This window comes from Euleptes europaea, chromosome 6 (genome assembly GCF_029931775.1).
Source record: "Euleptes europaea isolate rEulEur1 chromosome 6, rEulEur1.hap1, whole genome shotgun sequence".
NCBI lineage: Eukaryota > Metazoa > Chordata > Lepidosauria > Squamata > Sphaerodactylidae > Euleptes > Euleptes europaea.
The window spans coordinates 19,485,749-19,509,919 of NC_079317.1; the positions used below are offsets into that span (position 1 = coordinate 19,485,749).

Genomic DNA, 24,171 nt, shown 5'->3' on the forward strand with positions numbered 1-24,171 from the left:
ACAGATTTCGTAAAATGCAAAATGAGTGGTGTCTCCCCGGGGAGGAGGACAGGAAGCACTTGGAGCCGTGCATGCAGGTTTCATTGTAACAGCGATGAAGAAGATACTGGTGGAAACCAGAATTACTCACTTGCTGATCTTGTAGTTTAACTCCGACTACTCTAAATGTGTTACTGGCAGTGTTGTGGTAGATGTTGATTCGGCTGAACCCTTGCTGGCCGGGCTTTATTGGCACCCATTTCTTACTGGTATCGTCATAGACCATGACTGACGCCCGGGCTTGGCAAATACTCTGCTCGCTGTAGAGTGGGGGGTGGGGTGGGAAAGAGAGAGAGAAGCAGCTATTAAACAACAGTAAGCATGCAAATTGTATCACATTTATAATCAGGAAGTGAGAAAGCAACGATCCTGAACTTAAAAGTGTTTGTGGTCGATGATGGATTGGGCCGGTGACCTCCACTATGTAGCACCTGTGGGCACCATAACACCTGCCCAATATGTTTCCTGGCACCTATGTGCTTCTTCCATGCTTCCCAAAAGCAAACAGTCAATCCTGGCTATCCTCTACTTGTAGGGGATGCTTCAGAGCAGCCCAGGAGCAATACATTTGTGTCCACAGGGAACATCTGTTTAGAAACAGCTGGTTGCATGCTTGGCTTGGAACCTAACATTTTGTGGTACCTCCCAACTTCATGTGATTGGACCCCGCCCCCAAGGTGGCCATTTTATAATTAGTGACACTCTCCATTTTTTGCTATGGTGGCCCCTTATCTCTCAACACAAGTTTGGAGACCACAGGATTAGAACTCTCCAATGCTGACCCCCGAAGCAAGTCTATAAAAATAGTGTCTTCCACCATATGTTGAAGCTCACTTAAAGCAGATCAAATACCCTTGGACACATTTTAACCAGCCATTTGTACACATAATAGAGGTGTTTAATGAACCATAAAACCTAACGAACTGTAAAACCATGATCCTGTATATACGAACATACACGTGAAGCTGCCTTATACTGAATCAGACCACTGGTCTATCAATTTCAGATGGCAGCAGATCTCTAGGGTCAGTCACACCTCCTACTACCTGATCTCTTTAACTGGAGATACTGGAAATTGAACTTGGGACCTTCTGTATGCCAAGCAGATGCTCTACCACTGAGCCAGAACCCCTCCAACATGAAGCTGCCTGATACAGAGCCTGAAAATGGAATCACATAGCCCAGTATTTAGACGGGCAATGGCTCTTCAAGGGTTTCTCATAACTGCCACCCAACTGTTGTTGTTTTTTAAACCGCAGTTACTTAATGAATGCAAAGAATGTGCTTTGCCACAGAGAACTTTTAAAAAACGAACCAGATCCTCCAAATTGTGCTCATATAACTGATACCGCCTAATCAGACGGCTTCTTATGGCTTTCTGTTCCACTGGAGATGGGCTACACATACGCCGTGCTGGTTGGTACACAATTTTGGTTCAAACAACATAATATAGCAACTCTGCCTTGCGCCGTCTCACCCTTGGCTCAAACTATCCCACATAGAACCTGGGAAGAGCTGGTGCAGATACTCAGTAAACTGGAGTAATGGTTAATATTTTTGTACTGGTTTTCTTTAGCACAAGCAAAGCACTTTACAAATGAGGTACAGATGTATCAATATATATTTTAAAATATGTTAAGGATCTTTTCTACTATCATCTGTTTAGATGCAGGATGTTAAGAGGCAAAATGAATTTGCTTACACATTAAACCAGTCCAAGCTGTTTGAAAATAACTCCTTCGACAACCCAAATAAGGTTGCGGGTAAGCAATCGTGAACGAGCTCTTCTGGAGGAAAAAAAACCCGTACTTCAAAGCCACTTCCCTTCAAAAATAAGAGAACCGTTCATCTGAACCTTTCCTGATCCATGGTGGTTTGTGGCTGAATGAGACGTTACGGCTACAGATCTGTGGTCTCATGCAGTCACGCCAAAACTGGCTTTGGGATGATTTCATACAGAGGGTTGTGCAAGCAAACCTTTCCTCTGCTTGCTGTTTCCACCCCCAATACTGTCCCCCAGGCTGTTCTCTTCTTAACTAAGCTTGGTTTAAAAAAAAGACGTACTGCCAGAGAACAGCAATGGAAGGGGAGAGGGGGGGTCACACTATTGATCCACTTGAAATTGTCCCCTCCATGCTCTATAGCTGTTCAGCACAACCCACGGTCTAAGGCCTTTTATGCAGGGACGTTTCCCCACAGTCATCTCCACCGACTGCTTCGGGGCTTCCTTTTCATTATGCATGCCTTTTCTGCCCATCAGAGGTCGCCTCACTCTCCCTGTGCATTTTGCCTGTGTTTTCCAGATGCTGTGTTAGCCAGAATCTGGAAAACACGGGCAAAACATGCGGGGAGAGCGAGGCGACCTCTGATGGGGAGGGTGGGTGGATCTTAGCTCCACCCACCCTCCCCAAAGTCGTGATGGAGGGAATGTCCACACAGATACTGCCTTGAAATCACACCATAGACCCCCCCACTGAGCCTAAAAACTTACAAAGGGGGAGCTATGGGAACAGCATGGAAGAATCCTTGCTCAGAGTGAACATGATGTCATGTGGATGTTTCTTGCCCTTTAACGCTAGAGCTTCCTACTTTCCATGTGGGGGAAAATCTCAGTGTGGAAGCAGCCTAGGGTGTGTAGACACTGATCTGCTTAGGATTTTTCATATTCACATGGGGAGGAATCAGCAGCAATAACACAACACCTTTATTTTTATTTTGTTTTATTTAATTTGTATGCCGTCCTTTCCCAATCCTTGCTGGGCTCAGGGAGGCTTCCATCAGTGTATATCATATGTGTGTGTTAAGTGCTGTCAAGTCGCTTCCGACTCGTGGCGACCCTAGAATCACAGAATCATAGAGTTGGAAGGGACCACCAGGGCCATCAAGTCCAAACCCCTGCACAATGCAGGAAATTCACAACTACCCCCCCTCCACACCCCTAGTGACCAGAAGATGGCCAAGATGCCCTCCCTCTCAACATCTTCCCTACGAATCAACGTCCTCCAAAACGTTATATCTTTGACAGCCTTGCTCAGGTCTTGCAAACTGAGGGCTGTGTCTTCCTTTATAGAGTCAATCCATCTCTTGTTGGGTCTTCCTCTTTTCCTGCTGCCTTTTCCTAGAATGATTGTCTTTTCCAGTGTCCCTTGTCTTCTCATAATGTGGCCAAAGTACAATAGCTTCATTTTAGCTTCTAGGGTCAGTTCAGGCTTGATTTGATCTAGAACCCACTGGGTTTGGGAGGTTTTTTTTGGGGCAGTCCACGGTATCCATAACACTCTCCTCCAACACCACATTTCAAAGGAATCTACTTTCTTCCTATCAGCTTTCTTCATTAACCAGCTTTCACACCCATACATAGTAATAGGGAATACAATGGCATGAATTAACTTGATCATATAATGTAAGTTAATGTAAGTATATCATAAAACACAGATTTAAAACAACATACAGATTAAGAAGGCCATCTGATTTACACCTACTGTAATAAAGTAATTTCCTAAAGGTGAGGAGGGCCCATAGTAGTCCTAGCAGAAGGCCAATGATCTAGTCTGGTAATACTCCTTGGGAATGGAGACAAAGGAAATCTTAGAAAGATAAATAACTAACAAGGAAAGGACCAAGAAAGGAAAAGGAAAAAGTGGAGGAAAGGGAAAAGGGAGAACAGAGACTAGAAGGCGAAGGAGGGAAGGGAGGCCAAACTGCTCTATTAACCATTGCTGCCTCGACCATATGCCTGTCGCAGTTAATATTTTGAAAAGGTTTATCATACAAGCATTTCCCCAAACAGAGAAGCGTAACTTTAAAAGAATGCTCCGGATTGCCATACAGAAAGCCTTCAAGCAACAGAAGAACAGACCTTAAAAAAAAAAGTGTTATCTTCCTAATACAGCTGCTGCAGATCAGCAGCGTTCACTATGCAACCCGCAAGAGACACCCACTTCACAGCCCACACACATATGCACAGCTGTGCACTTTCCATCGGCTAAGCAACAAGACTCACTGTTTCCTTCTCCCTGACGTTTGTTCACACAGCCCTAAAGCCTTGCCAGACAGATGCTACACCACTGCGGACACACCAGAAAGAGGCCTTTTGTATCTGGGGGATAGTCCTGGTACATGTGACTGAGGCTACATTAAAGACCACGTAATTCAAGAACTCAACCCCCACCCCCAGACTACCATTCAAGCCTTTATGGGATAGTCCTGGAAATCTCAGTGCAAAAAGCAATAGCTTTATACAACTAAATTAAGAACATAAGAAAGGCCATGCTGGATCAGGTCAAGGTCCATCAAGTCCAGCAGTCTGTTCACACAGTGGCCAACCAGGTGTCTCTAGGAAGCCCACAAACAAGACGAGTGCAGCAGCACCATCCTGCCTGTGTTCCACCGCACCTAATGTAATAGGCATGCTCCTCTGATCCTGGAGATAATGGTGGGGAAATAACCATTGTGAATGAGAAGCACCCACACCATTTTTAAAAAATTAGACGTACCCCTTTTTTTGCCAACAAGTTGCAGCCGACTTATGGCAGCGCTCATGGGGTTTTCAAGGCAAGAGATGAGCAGTGGTGGGTTGTCACTGCCTGCCTCTGCATAGCAGCCCTAGGCTTCCTTGGTGGTCTCACATCCAACCACTAACCAGGGCTTACCCTGCTTAGATTCCAAGATCTAAGGAGATCAGGCTAGCCTGGGCTATCCAGCTCAGGACTAGGTGTACCCTACTACATACCAAAGAGGTGCTTCTTTAGCAAAGAAGGTTCTCAGTCCAGAAGCTGTTAGGACAAAGTCCAGATCATTATGTTGAAGGAGGAGTAGGAGTTGGTTTTTATACGCCAACTTTCTCTACTACTTAAGGAAGAATCAAACCGGCTCACAATCACCTTCCCTTCCCCTCCCCACCACAGACACTCTGTGAGGTAGGTGAGGCTGAGAGAGCTGGAAGAGAGCTGTGACAAGCCCAAGGTCACCCAGCTGGCTTCATGTGGAGGAGTGGGGAAACAAATCCAGTTCACCAGATTAGCCTCCGCCGCTCATGTGGAGGAGTGGGGAATCAAACCCGGTTCTCTAGATCAGAGTCCACCGCTCCAAACCACTGCTCTTACCCACTACACCACGCTGGCTCCCAAAGCAAAAGTATTGTGTTTTATTTACACACATACAAGCTTCCAGCCCATAATACACCTATTTGCCGAATCCAACTTTACGACTAAAATGACAAACACAGTGAACTGAATTCTAGGTTCCTCTGCTTCAGCTATACATCTTTCAAAATATTTTAAATTGTCCCCCACAGGAAATTGTAGCCCCAGCAACTGCGAGGCATTAAAAATGTCCTTTAAAAGGATTCTGAAACTACATTTAATAAAGAATGACATGTAGTGACATAACATGTAATTCCACCCTGGGAGGGAGGATGGCACAGTATAGTCTGATCTCAGGAAGCTAAGCAGGCTTGATACTTCCATGGGAGACCACCATGGAAGACTTTGCAGAGGAAGGCAATGGCAAGCCATCTCTGCTTCTCACCTGCCTTGAAAGCCCCTTGCTGTGGTTGCCGTCAGTTGTGACTCGAAGGGACTTACATATGTAATTCCACCTTAAGAGGGGATATGGAAGAGATTTATACAATTATAAACGGTGTGAAGAAAGAGTCCCCTTCTCCCTTTTAATGTTGGTTCTCAGAGTGTTCCAATGAAATTGGCTGGCTGAAGATTCAGGACAGACAAAGCAAGAACTTTTTAATGCAACATGTGGAACTCTCTGCGACACGATCCAGTGTTGGCTGTGTGTGTGTGTGTGTGTGTGTGTGTGTGTGTGTGTGTGTGTGTGAGAGAGAGAGAGAGAGAGAGAGAGAGAGAGAGAGAGAGAGAACGAACGAACTGCTGTCAAGTTGCTTCTGACTCACAGCAACCTTATGAATCAATGTTCTCCAGGATATTTATTAAAAAATTGATTTCATGAGAGGAGGTGTATTAGTCCTTAGCAGCTAAATGAAACCTCCATGTTCACAGGCTACATTCCTCTGAATATGAATTGATGGGATGCAAACAACAGCGAAGGGCTGTTGCCCCAATATTCTAACTTGGCACCTTCCTTGGCATCTTGTTGGCTACTGCTGGCAACAGGCCTAGTTGGGCCTTTGGTCTGACTGTGCAGGGCTCTTATGCTCTAAAAAAAACAAAAACCCAATCTAAAGTATTGATTTTAAATCTAAGAAGAAGAAAAATGTCAGGAAAGTCCATTTTCCTATGAATGCATGCAGTGTTTTTAGCAAAAGCTGAAAAGGAAACAATTGTCTTGATTTCACAAGCCTGACGCAGAATAGACAAAACGAATTCATTTTAAACATCAGCTACTGTTTCAATAAGGACAGTCAGAACATATTTCTGTGAAACTAAAAATGGCCAAAAACAATGGCCAGCTATGTGGAAAAAACAACAACGAAGTGCTCCACTGGAAAAATCCCAAATGTGGCAGTTTAATAACAGAGATCCTGTAGTGAGCTCAGCACTGGAATATGTTGCTTTGTTTTAAAATAAAAGAGAGCCTTTAAAAACACACACAAACTTGAGACGCAATCACCCAAGATCTTCCCAAGTGGAATCTACACTAACGCTAGAATTACGATGTTACAGAAGATGCAGGACTGCCACAGAAAAGAGCAGCCCTGCGACGTACTTGCCCTTCCCTTCTTTGCATTCATGTCTAGGAGCAGAAATTAATCCATCATATTCAGAATTTCTCAACCCCCAATAATGATGAATGGAGGCAGAGAAACTTGGGATCATGAGGATATAATGTCATGCAATTCATATTCCCTAGACCATGGGTTCTCAACAAGGGGGGAATTCCCCCTGGGGGGTATTTTAGGGTTCCAAGGGGGGAATTGGGACCACTATTCAGCAAAGTGTGATGTCCTGTAGATTATGTACTATCTGTAAAATTGTACTGTTTTTAATTTAATCTGCAACATTCAATAAAGTTTATGACTATCTTGGGAAGGGGGGAATTATATTCTGAACAATGGTGAAAGGGGGAAACGGAGCAAAAAAGGTTGAGAACCACTGCCCTAGACATTACTAGGGAGGAGATGATGCAGGGCTGCTGTTTGGGGCAGCAATCACACATCTGGTGTTACCTCTCTCTTTCCAAATATGAAAGGAGTCCTGGTTGTGAAAGAGCCGTATACAGTGATTATAATGGGGCAGATGCAGGAGATGTTCCTCAGGGATTATGTCCTTATTCAGTAGTTTTTTGTCTCACAGAAGAATGGCGCAGTGAAAGAATAATATGTATTTGGCTACTGACGAGGCAGCATCCAATACTGAGTCAGAACAATACATCTCTGCCCCAATTTCTTTTTAAAACCAACTCAGACTCCCTCCCCACTCCACACAGTATTTTGCTTTGTTGGACCAGTGGTGGGCCTCTATGTAGACTTGCCTCTCTTTCTGCACTCATCCTGTCCCCTCAGTGCCCCACAGACAATATTTTTTTTAACCCACACAGAGAATTTCTTTTTCTCTTCAGCCAGTTGCTGCTGGATCGGTGTTACATGTAAAGCTGTTTGGGATAATGAGATAACAAATGGGACACCAAAAGTTTAATGGACAGATTGATTTTCAGTTGATTAAAAGGTGGAGGGCAACTGCAATCAATGAGGGCCTAATTTAACTATCTGCGGCAGCAAATTAAGAGCACAGGCCTATCACTGTTGAGGCTATTTTGGTTTTGGTGTGTTAACAAATGGGGAACAGAAGAAGAAAATGTTTAAAAAATGCCCTTTTCTTCTTACGCATCCGTCAAGATCTCAAAAGGCACCTTACACCGGAGTTTTGGTAAACTTTGAATGACTTTAATTTGAACTGATTCATTAATCAAGCAATCAGTGACTGCCTTAATAAACCTCCCTTATCTGCAATTTCAACCTGCAGTTGCAGCCTACGGATACCCGTCTACCTCTAATCACTTTCAGAAGCAATCAAATAAGAGTTGGTTTTTATATGCCGACTTTCTCCACCACTTAAGGAAGAATCAAACCGGCTCACAATCTCCTTCCCTTCCCCTCCCCACAACAGACACCCTGTGAGGTAAGTGGGGCTGAGACAGCTCTAGGAGAGCTGTGACTGGCCCAAGGTCACACAGCTGGTTTCATGTGTAGGAGTGGGGAAACAAATCCAGTTCACCAGATTAGCCTCCGCCGCTCATGTGGAGTGGGGAATCAAGCCCAGTTCTCCAGATTAGACTCCACCGCTCCAAACCACTGCTCTTAACCACTACATCACGCTGGCTTCTTAAGCTATGGCTGGCTTAAGTTTTCTTCTCATTGAAGACGTAACACAAGGCCAGAATGCCAAGCCAAACTCATTTAAAGCCTGCCAAAATCCCACCATGCCAGGATCCGTCTAGTAGATAAAATCTTACTCGTATGTTCTAGTGCAGCCTTTTTGAGCTTATGGGTACCACTGGAGTTCTGACACAAGGTGGAGGGCACAGCCACAAACTGGCTGCCAAAAGAGGTGGAGCCACCCCCCCCCAGAGGAAATCCAAGTGCAAGAGGAAAGAGGGTTAATTTAAACAAACACACTGGAAAGAGGAATGGGACTGGGAAAAAAGCAACAACATTGTGGTGGTAGCTGCTGCTGAAGCAATGTTATTTTGATCCGCACAGCCAATCAGATCTCCAGTGGCCCATCAGAAGTGGCTCCACCTGCTTTGAGAATATTCTTGGTGGGCACCAGGTAAGGTGTTGGTGGGTGCCACGGCGCCCACAGGCACCAAGTTGGGGACCCCTGTCTTAGTGGGAAGCTCCTGTCCTCATAGAAAGCAAGGGCAAACCAAAACTGCGGCGCAAGGGGGCTTATTAGAGCATTTGGCCGATTAATCCACCCCTAGAGCTTTTCACTCAAGCACTTTAGCACAGTGCTGAGGCAGGTATTTGAACTGCTCTGTTTCCCTTCAGCATTTGAAAAAGAGACTGTGATTCTTAAAGGAAATGGGAGAGTTGGGAGAGCCTCATGTGCAGGCCTCCATAGCAGGTACATGCAAACGTTACCTACACAAACACTCTCTCTAGAGGTCTAAAAAATTGAGATTCTCTAAGGCTAGAAGAGAGAATCTCACATGCAGGGCTATGTAGGCTGCATAAGCAGCTCTATCATTCCTGCCAAGGCTACTACAGTATGCCACTTGGAGCCTTCCATGGGGTGGTGGAGGAATCTGCTACATCTCATGTGAGTAGGTAAGTGGTAAATTGAATAGTTCCATTAGATCCAAGGCCTCCCAGACCCCCTGGAGAAGGACTTTGGTAAAGCATCTGCTTGGCATGCAGAAGGTCCCAGGTTCAATCCCTGGCATCTCCAAGCTGAAAGATTCAGGCAGCAGGTGATGCTAAAGACCTCTGCCTGAGACCCTGGAGAGAGCCACTGACTGTCTCAGCAGACAATACTGTACTTGACAGACCAGTGATTTGACTCAGTATAAGGCAGCTTCAAGTTTAACACAGGTGATTGGACCACTGTTTCTCCTTATACAAAATATCAACAAACAAACAAAAATCCTCCACACCCATACATAACAAAAATAAGAACTTAGACAATTCAGAGGCTGCCTCTTTCTTCATTATATAGTGTAGACCCAGCAATAGGGCCAGTTCCTATTGATTAGCTGCATGTCCTTTTTAATGCCCTACAAATGGACACCACAAAAATAGTTTATTTTACATACGATGTTTAACATTTCGGTAAGCCTACAGGAAATCACAGACCTGCGGTCCAACATGCTGTACTAGAAAGAGCCAGCTACCGCAAACCTCATTCAGCGTTGGCTGTTTTAATAAAAGGAAATGAAATGTCCCAGCACAGGACGTTTGGCTGTCCTGCTATGCTAACTTTAGCAGGTTGGTGAGGCAAAGCCGGAAGATCACAAGCGTGCGACCCTAAGCTGCAGACTCCAAAGATACCTTGCATTAAAAAGGTAAAGTAACCACTTTATAGGACTACGACCACAAACATTAGAACCAATGTAAAGAAAGTATCATGCAAAACATCATAAATAATGCAAAAAATTGAATTACAAAACACAGAAGAAGAAGAACAGGTTTTTATACGCCAGCTTTCTCTACTACTTAAGGGAGACTCAAACTGGCTTACAATTACCTTCCCTTTTCCTCCCCACAACAGACACTCTGTGAGGTAGGTGAGGCTGAGAGAGAGTGACTTGCCCAAGGTCACCCAGCTGGCTTCATGTGGACAAGTGGGGAAACAAATTCAGTTCACCAGATTAGTGTCTGCTGCTTATGTGGAGGAGTGGTGAATCAAACCCAGTTCTCCAGATCAGAGTCCACTGTTCCAAACCACCGTTCTTAACCACTACACCACGTTGGACGATGCAGTAAGAGCAAGATAATACTTACAGTGAACAGTGGAATAGACTACAATCCTATTCCCTTTTCAAAAGCTGAATCACTCCATTATATCACAGACTTCTTCCCTTTATGGAAACACCCTCCTGAACAATTCTCTTTTTCACATTCAGCAGAATGACAAAATTGCCAGGCAGCTACATTCGAGTCCAGTAGCACCTTAGAGACCAACAAGATTCTTGGAGCATGAAGTTTCAAAGGTTAAAGGTCCCTTCGTCAGAGATCTTCATCAAAGTGTTGACTTTCAGAAGTTCATTACCAATCTGGTTGGTCTCCATGGTGCTACTGGACACAGATCTAGCTGTTGTAAGACCAACACGGCTACCCTCTGAAAGAAGCGTAGGGGGCCTTCCTGACCTATTCAAATGGGCAATTGCACAAGTGGGAGATGCATGATGGAAAGGCAGCTGTCGATCTCACCCATTTGCGGAGGGGTGCCTTCTGAAGGCTTTGGCCCTTTGGGGCACCTGGGCACACTGGGCAGCCAGCATGGCATAGTGGTTAAGAGCAGCAGACTCCAATCTGGAGAAGCGGATTCGATTCCCAGCTCCTCCACATGCAGACTGCTGTGTGTCTTTGGGCTAGTCACAGTTCTCTCAGAACTCTCTCAGCCTCATCTACCTCACAAGGTGTCTGTTGTAGGGAGGGGAAGGGAAGGTGATTGTAAGTCACTTTGAGACTCCTTTCTGTAGAGAAAAATGAGGTATAAAAACCAACTCTTCTTCTTCCTAACTGGTTTCCTCCTCTCAGCCGTGATTTCCCCCTCCTTGGGGCCAGGAAGAGGTTTTTTTTTTTTTTTTAAACTGATCTAGGGCCTTTAACGTTTACATGACAGCCCAAATTCCCCCTGTGGAAAAGCTCAACTTATTACTTTTTTGCCTGTTAAATGAACAGAAGTGGCGGTAAAGATTCCCAGCTAGGTTCCAAGGCATTCTTTGATATGATGCTGTAAAAGCCAGGTGTTTTGTTTGCTTGCTGTTTAAATACCGTATCATCTGACTACCGAAACATCCATCTGGCCCTGAGAAATAATTTGATACATAGAAACATAGGGCTGGAAAGGACCTCCAGAGTCATTTCGTCCAACCGCCCTGAAAAATGCAGTAAATTTACAACAACCTCCCCCACACACACTCCCCCAGTGACCCCCTACTCTATGCCCAGAGGAAGGCAAAAAACCTCCAAGATCCCTGGCCAATCTGGCCTGGAGAAAAATTCCTTTCTGACCCACATTACCCTGGGCATATAAGAAAGGGCCACGAGAACTCAGCACTGGCTCACCCCATCCTGCCCTCCCTCTCACAATCTGCCTAAATTCATAATGAGTCATAGAATCAGCACTGCTGTTAGATGGCTATTTAGCCTCTGCTTAAAAACCTCCAGGAAAGGGAAGGCTATTTCACCGAGGAACTGTGCTAACTGTCAGGAGGAACTTCCCAGTGTTTGCCCAGAAACTCCTTTAATTTCAACCCACTGGTTCTGGTCTGAACTTCTGGGTCAACAGACAACAACTTCATCCTCTATATGACAGCTCTTCAAATACTTGAAGATGGCTATCATATCACCTCTCAATTCTCTCCTGTTCAGGCTAAACATACCCAGCTCCTTCACCATATCCACTTTGGGGGTAAAAACATGTTTAGTTAGGGGCTCAGTGGTCTCCTCTAACAGGCAGCGTCTTGTTGCCAATACACACACTAACAGAACAAGATGAAAACCAATGAATTTATGCACGTTTTTTAAAACGCCCTGTCAAGGGTGCATTTAATTAAGCGGGCTCCAATCCATGAAAGTTAACGTAATAAGAAATTTGTCTTTAAAGTGTCAACCTACCCCTGCAAGAACTGTTTACAAAAATGTCAGCTCACGGTCACATACTAACCATCTAAAATAAAAATATTATTTGTAATGATTTTCAAGTGTCAGAGATTTTCTTTGAATGCTATAAAGCCAATTTTGTGGAATATTTTCATAGCACTTCCATAACACTTAAAATAGTGATATGGCTTTCGTTTTGCATGAAATCAAGAGACTTCCAAGAGGCAAAATTTTATGTTCTATTTATATTTAAATATATTGGCAGATTTTCAGTCACAGAGGCTGAAAATGGCTTAAAATAAAAGAAAACCCCCATAAAGCAATGATAAAAAAACAAGATCAAAATATGATAGTATTAGCAGAATATACACTTTTTAAAGTCTTAGTTCTTACAAATCCTGGAAGAACATCTTTATGAATTTTCTAAAATTTGGAAAGGAAAGGCCCGACAGCTCACCACTTCTCTAGTTAGCCGATTCCACTGCTGAACAACTCTTACTGTAAAAAAAAAAATCCTAATAGTCAGCCGGTTCCTTTCTAAAAAGGTAAAGATCCCCTGTGCAAGCACCAGGTCATTCCTGACCCATGGGGTGACGTCACACCCAGACTTTTGTTTTGCGGGGTGGTTTGCCAGTGCCTTCCCTAGTCATCTCCCTTTTACCCCCCAGCAAACTGGGTCCTCATTTGACCGACCTCGGAAGGATGGAAGGCTGAGTCAACCTTGAGCCAGCTACCTGAAACCAACTTACGGGTTCCTTTCTACCTGTAATTTATATCCATTATTGTGAGCTGAAATCTGTCTGGATTGATGGTCAGTCCTACAAGGCATGCCAATACAGATACAGCTTTCTCCTAATTTTCTGATGAGACAGCACAAGTTTGGGATAGGGATTAGAATGCCAGGGCAGGATTTTGAAGACCCATGTTCGAAGACCCCCTTGGCCACTGGGTAATCTTGGGACAGTTAATCTTTCATCGTAACCTACCTCACAGGGGTGTTGTGAGATTAAATGGAGGGGGGCAATGTATGCCACCTTGAGCTCCATGGAGCTCATGCAGGACAGAAATATGATGGGCAGAGGGTGTGAACTGCCATATCAATATCACCCATGCAGCAAGGGCCTATTGTAACAGTGAAGCCTTCTGGAATCATGACAGCTAACACTGAGCTTCTGTGTGTCCGGTGAAGTTCCTCCAAACTCAAAGGATAATTACAAAATTATGTCAGGAGAGGAAATTGGGAACATCCCGAGCCAGAAATTATACCAGCATTAGCTTCTCATAGAATCAGAGAGTTGGAAGGGACCACCAGGGTCATCCAGTCCAACCCCCTGCACAAGGCAGGAAATTCACCCCCAGTGACCCCTACTCCATGCCCAGTAGATGGCCAAGGTGCCCTCCCTCTCTGCCTAAGGTCATAGAATCAGCATTGCTGACAGATGGCTATCTAGCCTCTGCTTAAAAACCTCCAGGGAAGGAGAGCTCACCACCTCCCGAGGAAGCCTGTTCCACTGAGGAACCACTCTGTTAGAAATTTCTTCCTAATGTCTAGATGGAAACGCTTTTGATTTAATTTCAACCTGTGAAATTCTCATATCATATATTTGCTCTGCTCCTAGAGAGAAGGTTTCCCGCAGGCTTGCTTCAAATGTTAAAAGTCATAGTTTAAAAATAGGAAGCTCCCATCTAGGTGAGCTCAGAGACAAAGGGTTGAACCCAGTTTTCTTCTAATGAAAGGGGAAGCATAATCCCCATGTTCTTTTTGTAAACACCCAATTTCCCCATCATTTCTGAGGGTCCCCTATCCCCGAGGAGCAGCACTTCAGGGAGATCAACGGGCTGCAGTGTCTTTAGCAGAAGTTTAGTCTGGATCTAAACCCAAGACTTACAGTGCTAGACTAAAACCAGCACCACCACCCCCAAACCCACCAACAAGACTCCATGCGATGGGAAGCCTCCGGATAACAGTAGTAGCTCCCAACATTTAACCTCCTCTTGTCACTACCCGTCTACTCATTTCCTCCTTCTGGCACCACTGGCTTATTCTTCAACTCAGAGCAAGAGAGGAACAAGGAAATCGCGGCAGCTGACAACATCCTTGTTCCTCTTTGCTGATCCAACCATATCCAAGCAGAAGCCAGACACCGTCACTGGGCAAACGAGCAGCCGTCAAGGATGGACCGACCATCAAACTTACTGGGAAAGTTCCTGGTGGGTTGCTGCCCTGGGGGGAGCCATGCCTCAGCACCTATAGAAGCATTACAGGAGCTGCTTGGCTTCAGTAGCAACAATAGACTGCGTCGGTTTCACTGGTTGCTTTTCTCCCACACTGTAGCTGCAAGCAACTGGAGAGCTGATGCCCGCTGCCAACACTGCTGGCTGGGTCCCTGTAATGAAGCCCTGCAGCTCTTGCAATGGCTGCTCAGCTTGGCTTGTTCCTGGGCCATTTCAACCTCCCAGTTTGCCCCTGGTGGTGTTAATAGCTGCTGCAGTCAAGCAGAGGTTTCTTGCCATGTGCTGCCTCATTTATTGTGATAACCAAGGCTTACGAATGACATTCAACTGATTAAAAGGACTCTTGCAATTAAAAGGACTGCTTTAGTTCTAGCCAGTGAATTGTGTTGTAGGTATACGTTTCTCAGGTAAACAAAAGTGGCAATTCATTCGTCACCCGTAACTAGGGTTGCCAGGTTGCTTAGATTTGCATGGTAAAAGGCCTGTTGCGATGCAGCACTTCTGGGTATAAACGCATTGCAACGGGCCTTTTACCATGGGTGGTAAAAGGCCCGTTGTGATGCAGCACGCGACCCCTGCCTCAGCTCCAGCCCAAAAACCTCCTGCCGGAGGAGAGAGGGGACCTGGCACCCCTACCTGTAACACCAGGTCACTCATAGCAGTGGCAGAATCAACAGGCACGCTTTCACAAAGAATGGTGATATCCAATAAATGAACTACTGCTTAAGACTGTAAGTAATATTAAGCACAGCTGTCGTTTTAAACTTTCAGAACCAAAAGCTAATGTGGCACCCATGACACAGAAGCCCTCAAACCAATTCTAACTATATTTAGGCTTATTAGCTGCTATACATCTTATATTTTTTGTAATGGGGATAGCAGCTTTTGGCATCTTCCATAATACCTAGTCAAAACCAATAACTGTACCACAAAGAAAAATTAATAATGATGTTGCAGCCATTCATTCTGCATTTTGTAGCAAGAGGGATTTAGAGAGAGGAAATTTTATTTCCAGGAAGGATTATTAAATACTAGAAATGCAACTGACGAAAAATCACAATGGCTATATATCTGGATAGTCTTATCAACTTTCCCCCTCTCTGGAAACTCAAATCATAATAGTATTACTCCTTCTTTCCTTCCATTCATTCACACACGCATACACAAGTAAAATGGATTCACTTTTACATTCATGTTTTCAAAAATAAAGACCTATTCTTCATGTAACATAACATTGTTCTGCAACTAAGTGGTCATAGCTTCGTAGTAAGATCCCCAAATACTTACCTCTCTGCCATTGTAAACCTCTGGTGTATATTGGGGGGGGGATTAAATCTATCCAGTCTCCACTAAAACATGGTCTTTGTAACTTCACCCAGTTACAAAGCAGAACATGAAGACAGTCAAGCAATCTAACTGGAAAGTTTATACAGGGTCTTGTAACCAAACAGGAAAAGGAAGCTTTACCAAAATAGAGAGCGTATGTGCAGGAAGCAAACTCTGCGTTTTAACTTGGTAGTTTTTTTTTTCTAAAACAAAATCTATTGTTCAGCAGAAAGGCCAATGGAGAAGAGGCACAAATTACTCAAACTGTGCCCACCTCAGTCACAAAGCTGGTGTTACAACCAGATGTCCCCAAACAAATAAGTCTACCCATACAATTCAACTGTGACCTCATCTACCACTTCAATCCCTACCTAGGACCTCAAGTCTGCTCAGGACTTCTTTTTTCCAATTAAACTTAAAAAAATTCATTAGGATGTTGCCAGCCACTGGCAAGCACCAGGTGGTAGTCGGGGTGTGTGTGTGGAGAGAACATGGGGCACTATTAGGACCAACCTCCAGGTAGAGTCTGGAGATCTCCCAGAATTACGATTGATCTCCAGACAACAAAAGTCAGTTCCCCTGGAGATAATGGCTGCTTTGAAGTGTGGACTATATAGCATTAAATCCCACTGAGGTCCCTCCTCTAGCTCCATCTCCAAATTTCCAGCAATTTCCCCAAATGGAGTTGGCAGCCCTAGACACTGTTGGCTGACAGCATTGCAACACTTCCTGGGAAAGCCCAGTCAGTCTGCTCTAGGAATTGCCGAAAACTCTTATTATCAAAGTGAGTATCACTGTTCTAGACTGACCCATCAGAGAAGTCAACCAACATAGATACCGTGATCTGGTATATTCTACAACCAAGGAGCAAGCTGGCAGGTGTTGTGGTTAAGATGGGGGCAGAAATTCACATATATTCTAGAGTCTACAAAGTCTAGAATCTAGACTTTCCAAAGAAAGCCATACACTCACCACTTGCCTGACTGTTGACCTTCATTATAATAATGTCTTTATTTCTTGAATCACTTTCCTAATATGGAATCCATTAGGAACCAATAAGGTTTACAGGAAAAATGAGATGGAATATCGAATGCTGCCACATGTTCCCATTTCAATTTAATTTTTCCCTTGTGAGTTTTTATTTCCTCTTTTTTTGCACCAAAAATTCCCATTTAAGTAAACGTGTTGTTCAACATTATGTTGCTTCCATTGGGCATACACTAAAAGTAACAAAAATAGCAAAAAAATCCAAAAATAGCATTTTTATATTTGGCTCTGTATTATTATGCCAAGTTCTGTTTGCTCTTAGACACTATACAACAGAATAACAAACCCTTCCTCTTTTTAAACTGGGGAGGGATGGGAGGGGGGAAGGTCTGCTTTTAAAGAGAAGTGAGATACACGTGAAGAGAAGGCTAAAGAGAAGTGAGATGCACATGACCTAAATTACAACTGTGTGGTAAATTATCTTTTGTTCTCCCTGACACAGCCTAGTAGTGGGGTGGAAGGGACTTTTCTAAGCAGCTCTGGCCTTCACGCTCCAGTTCTACTTCTGACTCATTGTTCAAGGTTCGCACATGTAGTACATTTATATCTATAGTTTAAAAAACAGAAAAAGACTAGGCCTCAAGTTATAGACCCCAAGGGAGTCCAACTCTCCTATACAAGCAGGGGGAAGAGGACTGGCACAGATGAGCCAGGCCTGGTTTAGTCAAGGGAGAGAAATGACATCTGGGGGACCTAGGGTTGCCAACCTCCAGGTGGTGGCTGGAGATCTCGTGCTATTACAACTAATCTCCAGGCTACAGAGATCAGTTCACGTGGAGAAAATGGCTGGTTTGGAAGGTGGACTCTATGGCCTTATAACCATTTCAGTCCCTCCCCTCCCCGAACCCCGCCCTCCTCAGGCTCCACCAACATCTCCAGATATTTCCCAACCCGGAGCTGGCAACCCTAGGGGGACCACAAAGGGTGTGTGTGTGAGAAATAGGGCTTTAGCAGTCAGTGTTACCTGCTTGTCAAACAGTGGTGAGTGTAGGCATCAGTTGTTACATCTGGTGACGGTGGAAAGTTCTGTCAAGTTGCAGCCAACTTAGGATGACCTCATAGGATTTTAAAGGCAAGAGACAGTCAGAAGAGATATGCCAATGCCTGCCTCTACGTAGTGGCCCTGGATTTCCTTGGGGGTCTCCCATCCAAATATTAACCAAGGCCAACCCTGCTTAGCTTCTGAGATTGGGCTAGCCTGGGCCATCCAGGTCAGGGCTGTTGCATCTATGCCTCATCAGTAAGTCGCTGTGTAAAACATCCACATTTAGCTGAATCAACATCTCAGGTAATACCAAGAGGGCATAAAAATGGGATGAGACTATTCATATTCTGGGAATTGGAAACAAATTATTCAAGCAAACTGTTTAATTAAATATGGACTTCTCCCCCCCTTCCAATGGAGATCTACAATAAAGACCCTTTCTCTACCCATGTAGATGCTGTATCTGCAACCAGTCTGTGGAGGGGGCACAGCCAGCCACAAAACGGGGAAGATAAAAAGAGTGGGATGTGAAGTTCAAGCCAGCATGGTACAGTGGTAAGATGAACTGGGAGACCTAGGTGAGAATCCCCACTCTGCCACAAAATCTCACTGGGTGACCTTGGGCAAATCACATACTCTCAGCCTAACCTACCTAGTGGGGTTGTTGTGAGGATAAAATGGAGTAGAGGAGAACAGTGTAAGCCACGTTGGGTACCCCTTGGGGAGAAAGGCGGACTATCAATGAAGGAAATAAATATATCGATGGTAGGGTTGCCAGGTCCCTCTTCACCACCGGTGGGAGGTTTTAGGGGTGGAGCCTGAGGAGGGCAGGGTTTGGGGAGGGGAAGGACTTCAATGCCATTGAGTCCAATGGCCAAAGATCTCCAGGATCAGAGGAGCATGCCCGTTATCTTAGGTGCTGTGGAGCACAGGCAGGATGGTGCTGCTGCAGTTGTCTTGATTGCAGGCTTCCTAGAGGCACCTGGTTGGCCACTGTGTGAACAGACTGCTGGACTTGATGGGCCTTGGTCTGATCCAGCATGGCCTTTCTTATGTTCTTATGTAATATATCACTGGAATGTTTTTAGTCGCATGAATATTGAACAGATGATATTTCAAAAAGAGCAAGGCTATGTCTATGGCTTTTAAATGGGGCTGCTGTTTTTATAACAGAATTGTACTTCAGAGCCCTGTGAGAGATTTTTTAAGGAATCCCAAAAACCTCAGATAATTGACTGAGCCTCAAAATACCTAACAGGCCTCTAAAGAAGATGAAAAGTAAACAAAGCAAAACAAAACAGATGAAGAGATTTCAAATGTCACCCGTTTGAAGGCAGGAATGATATTTCTGCCCTATAGTCAATAAAAATTGGCTACTGATAAAGTAAACAAATATGAATCACAGCCTTTGAAACACTGTTTTCAGAATTCAGTTATCTTTATCATGCTGCTAACAAACACACATCATTATGAAAAGAGGAATATATATAGGGGGGATGCACATGCAGGCAAAGGTAACATGAGGCTACAGAACATCTCTGCTTGTAAACTAACAATGAGCAGTCAGTATGATGAAGTGACAAAAAAGGCTAATGCGGTCTTGGGGTGTATCAAAAGAGGCATTACACCCAAATTGCAAGATGTCATAGTCCCACTGTACACTATATTGGTCAGGCTGCACCTGGAGTATTGTGTGCAGTTCCGGAGGCCTCACTTCAAAGAGGGTGTAGACAGAATGGCGTGGAAGCAGAGGAAAGTGACGAGGATGATCGGGGACCTGGAGACCAAGCCCTATGAGGAAAGGCTGAGGGACTTGGGAACATTCAGTCTGGAGAAGAGGAGTTTGAGGGGGAACATGATTGCTCCCTTAAAGTATTTGAAAGGCTATCACTTAAAGGAGGACAGGGAACTGTTCCTGCGGGCAGCAGAGGATAGGACTCGCAATAATGGGTTTAAATTACTGGCTGAAAGGTACCAGCTGAATATTAGGAAACTTTTTTTTTACAGTAAGTAGTGGAATCAGCTGCCTAGAGAGGTGGTGAGCTCCCCCTCACTCAAGCAGCAGCTGGACGAACACTTGTCAGGGATGCTCTAGGCTGATCCTGCATTGAGCAGGGGGTTGGACTAGATGGCCTGTATGGCCCATTCCAACTCTGTGATTCTATACACTGAAGCCTCTGCAGGATCTCTGTGACAAAAGGCAGGTTTCACAACAATTTCCTTTCCTTCTCCCCAAATGAGAAGGAAGCCTTTCACTTATATAGGATCCTGCAATTGTGTTAGAAACTTTGAGATCAGTTGGTGGGGGGTAAATTTGCTCCTTGTTCCTTTCTTAATGGCTCTCCATCTTTAAGAAGAAGAGTTGGTTGTTATACCCCGCTTTTCTATACGATAAGGAGTCTCAAAGCGGCTTACAATCACCTTCCCTTTCCCCCACCCCCACAATGGGTACTTTGTGAGGTAGGTGGGGCTGAGAGAGTTCTGAGAGAACTGTGACTAGCCCAAGGTCACCTAACAGGCTTCATGCGGAAGAGTGGGGAATCAAACCTCTGCTGGTGTCAGAAAGTGCCATAAAGTCGCAGCCAATTTATGGCAACCCCGTGGGGTTTTCAAAGCAAGAGAATTTCAGAGGTGGTTTGCCATTGCCTTCCCTCTGCATAGCAACCCTGGGCTTTCTTAGTGGTCTCCCATCCAAGTACTAACCAGCGCCAACCATGCTCAGCTTCTGAGATCTGACGAGATCCGGCTAGCCTGGGCTATCCAGGTCAGGGTGCATATTCCCCTGCGGGGTTCTATTTCTGATGACACGAATGACATTCAAAGCCCTGCTCTTGACATCAAATCATAAAAGACAATTCTCATTCTTTTAAAAAAGGCCTAGAATGTTAATGGCCCAGAAAAAAAATAACATAAAAATAAACTTGCTGGACCACACCAATGCTCCATGCAGTACTGCATACAGTTTCCCATAACAGCAACCAGATGCCTTGAAATGCATACAGCAGGGGAACAGCGCCCACAGCCCCCCCCCATGTTGCTACTGATCCCCCACCAGCAACTAGTATTCATAAGTACATTATCCCTGTTCACATGATACAGTGAGCACACAGACATCCTGTATATCCATGGGTACATCTGTTTGTAAGAAAGAGCCACTGTGTGTTCACTTTACAAACAAAACTGGGGAATAATGTCTGGATTTCAATCACACATGGGGTTTCAATCACACACTAAGCTGTGGATGTGTTGAACGTAACATGAGAATTACTCAACACATGGATCAAGAAAAATCAAGCATACATTGTACACAGGATCCATTCACTGTAACTTAGTGAACTGTTTTGGAACATGGAGGTCCCAATTTAACCATCATGGATAACAGCCTCCTACTAGACTTACCCTGCCCTGACCTGGATAGCCCAGGCTAGCCTGATATCGTCAGATCTCAGAAGCCAGTCACGGTCGACCCTGACAAGTATTTGGATGGGAGACCTCCAAGGAATACCAGGGTCGTGACGCGGAGGCAGGCAATGGCAAACCACCTCCTTAGGTCTCTTTACTTGAAAACCCTATGGGGTCGCCATAAATCATATGTGACTTGATGAGGGGGGGGTAGATTTACCCTTCATGAATTTTTTTACTCTCTTTTCAAGCCGTCACCACATCCCTTGGCAGTGAGTCCCATATGGGTCTGCCCCCTTCTATGAATGTCTTATGCCAGCAGGTTAAGATTTTTTTTAAAAAAATCTGGCATTACCTCAATTACATCTCCTTCCTGCCTTATGTGTTTATTTCTATGTTTGTGTTTTGATATTTTTAGTTCTGTTTTTTAACTGGTTTTAATGACTGTTTTACAATATTCTGCTTTTAATTGTTAGCTGCCTTGGTGGCCCTGATAGGGCAGAATATAAATTCTGTAAATAAGTAAATAAATATAATTTTTCCTTAAATGTTGTGATCGTTTTGGGCATGACTCAACACTTAAATGTTTGTCAGAAATGAGAAAAATATCTCACACTGAGTTCAGTCTGATATCAGTTGTAGAATGAAAGTGGGGCAAAACTTCTACTGTCCAAAGCAAACTATGGTGGATACTATATTATTCTTGGAATTGCTCAATTCTTTGATCAAGAAAACTTTCACAGAATCTGAACTGTATTGTACAATATATTTATGTTAATTGATAATCCCAAACCATAAAATCCAGAACTGCTAATAACAAGGGGAGATTGTACAGAATTTCTCCCAACCTGAGAGTTAAACATTGCTTTATGGAGAGAGAAGGTAGCACTGGCTTGAGAATCATTTTTTGCTATTTATTGTTCCCATCCACCTGTCCCCAGATGCTACATTTCCCCCCCATCGAGACTCACAAAGGATATTTTTACCATCTCTTCCCACATTGGTCAAATTCATCCAGTTGCGTGCCAACTTAAAAACTGTGTTCCTTCTTAAAAATGTAAAATTGCATCTGTAGCAATATATATATAACGGGGTTAGCCTGTTTTTTTAACAGTTGTGTTTAAATGGCTTTGTTTTATTAGTTTCAAGGCACTTCAAGCACATCTCTGGAGAGGCGACATATAAATTTTCTAAAAAAATGAAAGCTATGTACTGATCATTCTTTTGTCTTGTCCGCTGCCATATTTAGCAAACTGAAGATAAGCACCTTGAAGATAAAATTCCTCCCCCACCCCAAAGAAGACTTAAAATAAGGAATGTCTGTCATGCTTGCATCATCTACTGGACAATGAAAGAAGCAGTTGAACTGGTTTCAGGGGGAGAACTCTGAAACCAACAGTTAAGATTAATTCCCCAAAAAAGAATGAGGTGGTTTGCCTCCATCATTTCAAAATCAGGGTGAAGATCTTGGTCTTGGACTACCACCTGAAGCCAGCATAGTTTATCACAGTAGCCCCAGGGAAGAAGAGTTCAACCCTGCCCTTCTTATGCTCACTGGAATAAAACAGACAAAAAACTGCTCTCAAGACATATTCATTTGTTTCAGACAATACGTTGAACCATAGTTTGATGCTACATCAGGTGCTCCCATGAGTACTATGATGTCCGCCAAGTGTTTTTAGAAAGTGGGCGGGGCTACTGGAGATTTGATTGGCTGTGTAGATTTTTTAAAATGTTGCTTTGGCAGCAGCTGCCAACACAACACAAGGATCTTCATGGCATAACTGAAAGTAAGCTGTGGCAGCCATTCTGTAGTTGGCTCCACCTCCTGTGGCAGCCGTTTTGTAGATGAGCCCACCACGCTATGTCAGAATTCCAGAGGTGCTCACAAGATCAAAAAAGCTGGGGACCCTTGTGCTACATTAATGAGCCCAGGGAATCCTTGGGCTTGCACACAACTGCTTACCTTCATACCCTGCAATGTAATTAGTGATACTTAACATTAAATTATAGTTTACCATTGTATCTGAACACAGCCCACAGTTCGCACTTTCCCTGCAAATCAAAAGTGCAAGGCAGGAACAAACCACAGTTTGCAGTCCTGGTTTGCAGGAGAAGTCAGGACAGTATTATTTGAATGACAGCTCTGAAAAGGCAAACTCACATAGGTGCCTTCTGCATAGAGCTTTTACTCTACTTTCCCTCCTCAATGGCAGTAAGAGCTCTTTTTGGCTTGTTTCCACATAATGTTGTGCTCAGAGCACACACATTTGTGGCTCCCAGGAATCAATTTTGCCCCTTTAACCCTGCTCTTATGAAGAAGAGCTGGTTTTCGTATGCCGACTTTCTCTACCTTTTAAGGAGAATCAAACCAGCTTGCCATCTCCTTCCCTTCCTCTCCCCACAACAGACACCCTGTGAGGTAGGTGGGGCTGAGAGAGTTCGGAGAAAACTGTATCCCATGGTCACCCAGCAGGTTTCATGTGGAGGAGTGGGGAAACAAATCCTGTTCACCAGATTGAAGTCCGTGCTCATGTGGAGGAGTGGAGAATCAAACCCGCTTCTCCAGATTAGAGTCCACCGCTCTTAACCACCACACCATGCTGAGAATGCTTAATTCGAAGTGCTTAACTATAACTGGACTGTATCCCTGAATTTCTTGTATAGCATCTATAAGAAAAATAAGGTGCTTGAGATACTAAAAAAATTAAAAATAAAACCGGTGTTGTACTGAGCTGTACAGGAGATGAATAAGTCATACTTTTGGTGCCCATATTCTGGTTTGCTTGCAAATCTTGGAGTCCTAAAACTATTGTTAAATTTATCACCAGCACCCATCAAAAGTGCAATTATATGACAATTGGGAGTTTCAGATACTTAACAAGGTATCTTG

At 44.1% G+C, this 24,171-nt stretch overlaps 1 protein-coding gene across 1 annotated transcript in view; it reads right to left on the reverse strand.

Moving 5' to 3' along the window:
- EVL (Enah/Vasp-like) overlaps positions 1 to 24,171 on the reverse strand; it is a 153,040-nt gene that overhangs the window by 88,197 nt on the left and 40,672 nt on the right. Inside the window, exon 2 of the mRNA XM_056851405.1 lies at positions 131 to 299. Within this exon, the coding sequence (XP_056707383.1) occupies positions 131 to 299 (169 nt within the window). The remainder of the gene's footprint in view (positions 1 to 130; positions 300 to 24,171) is intronic.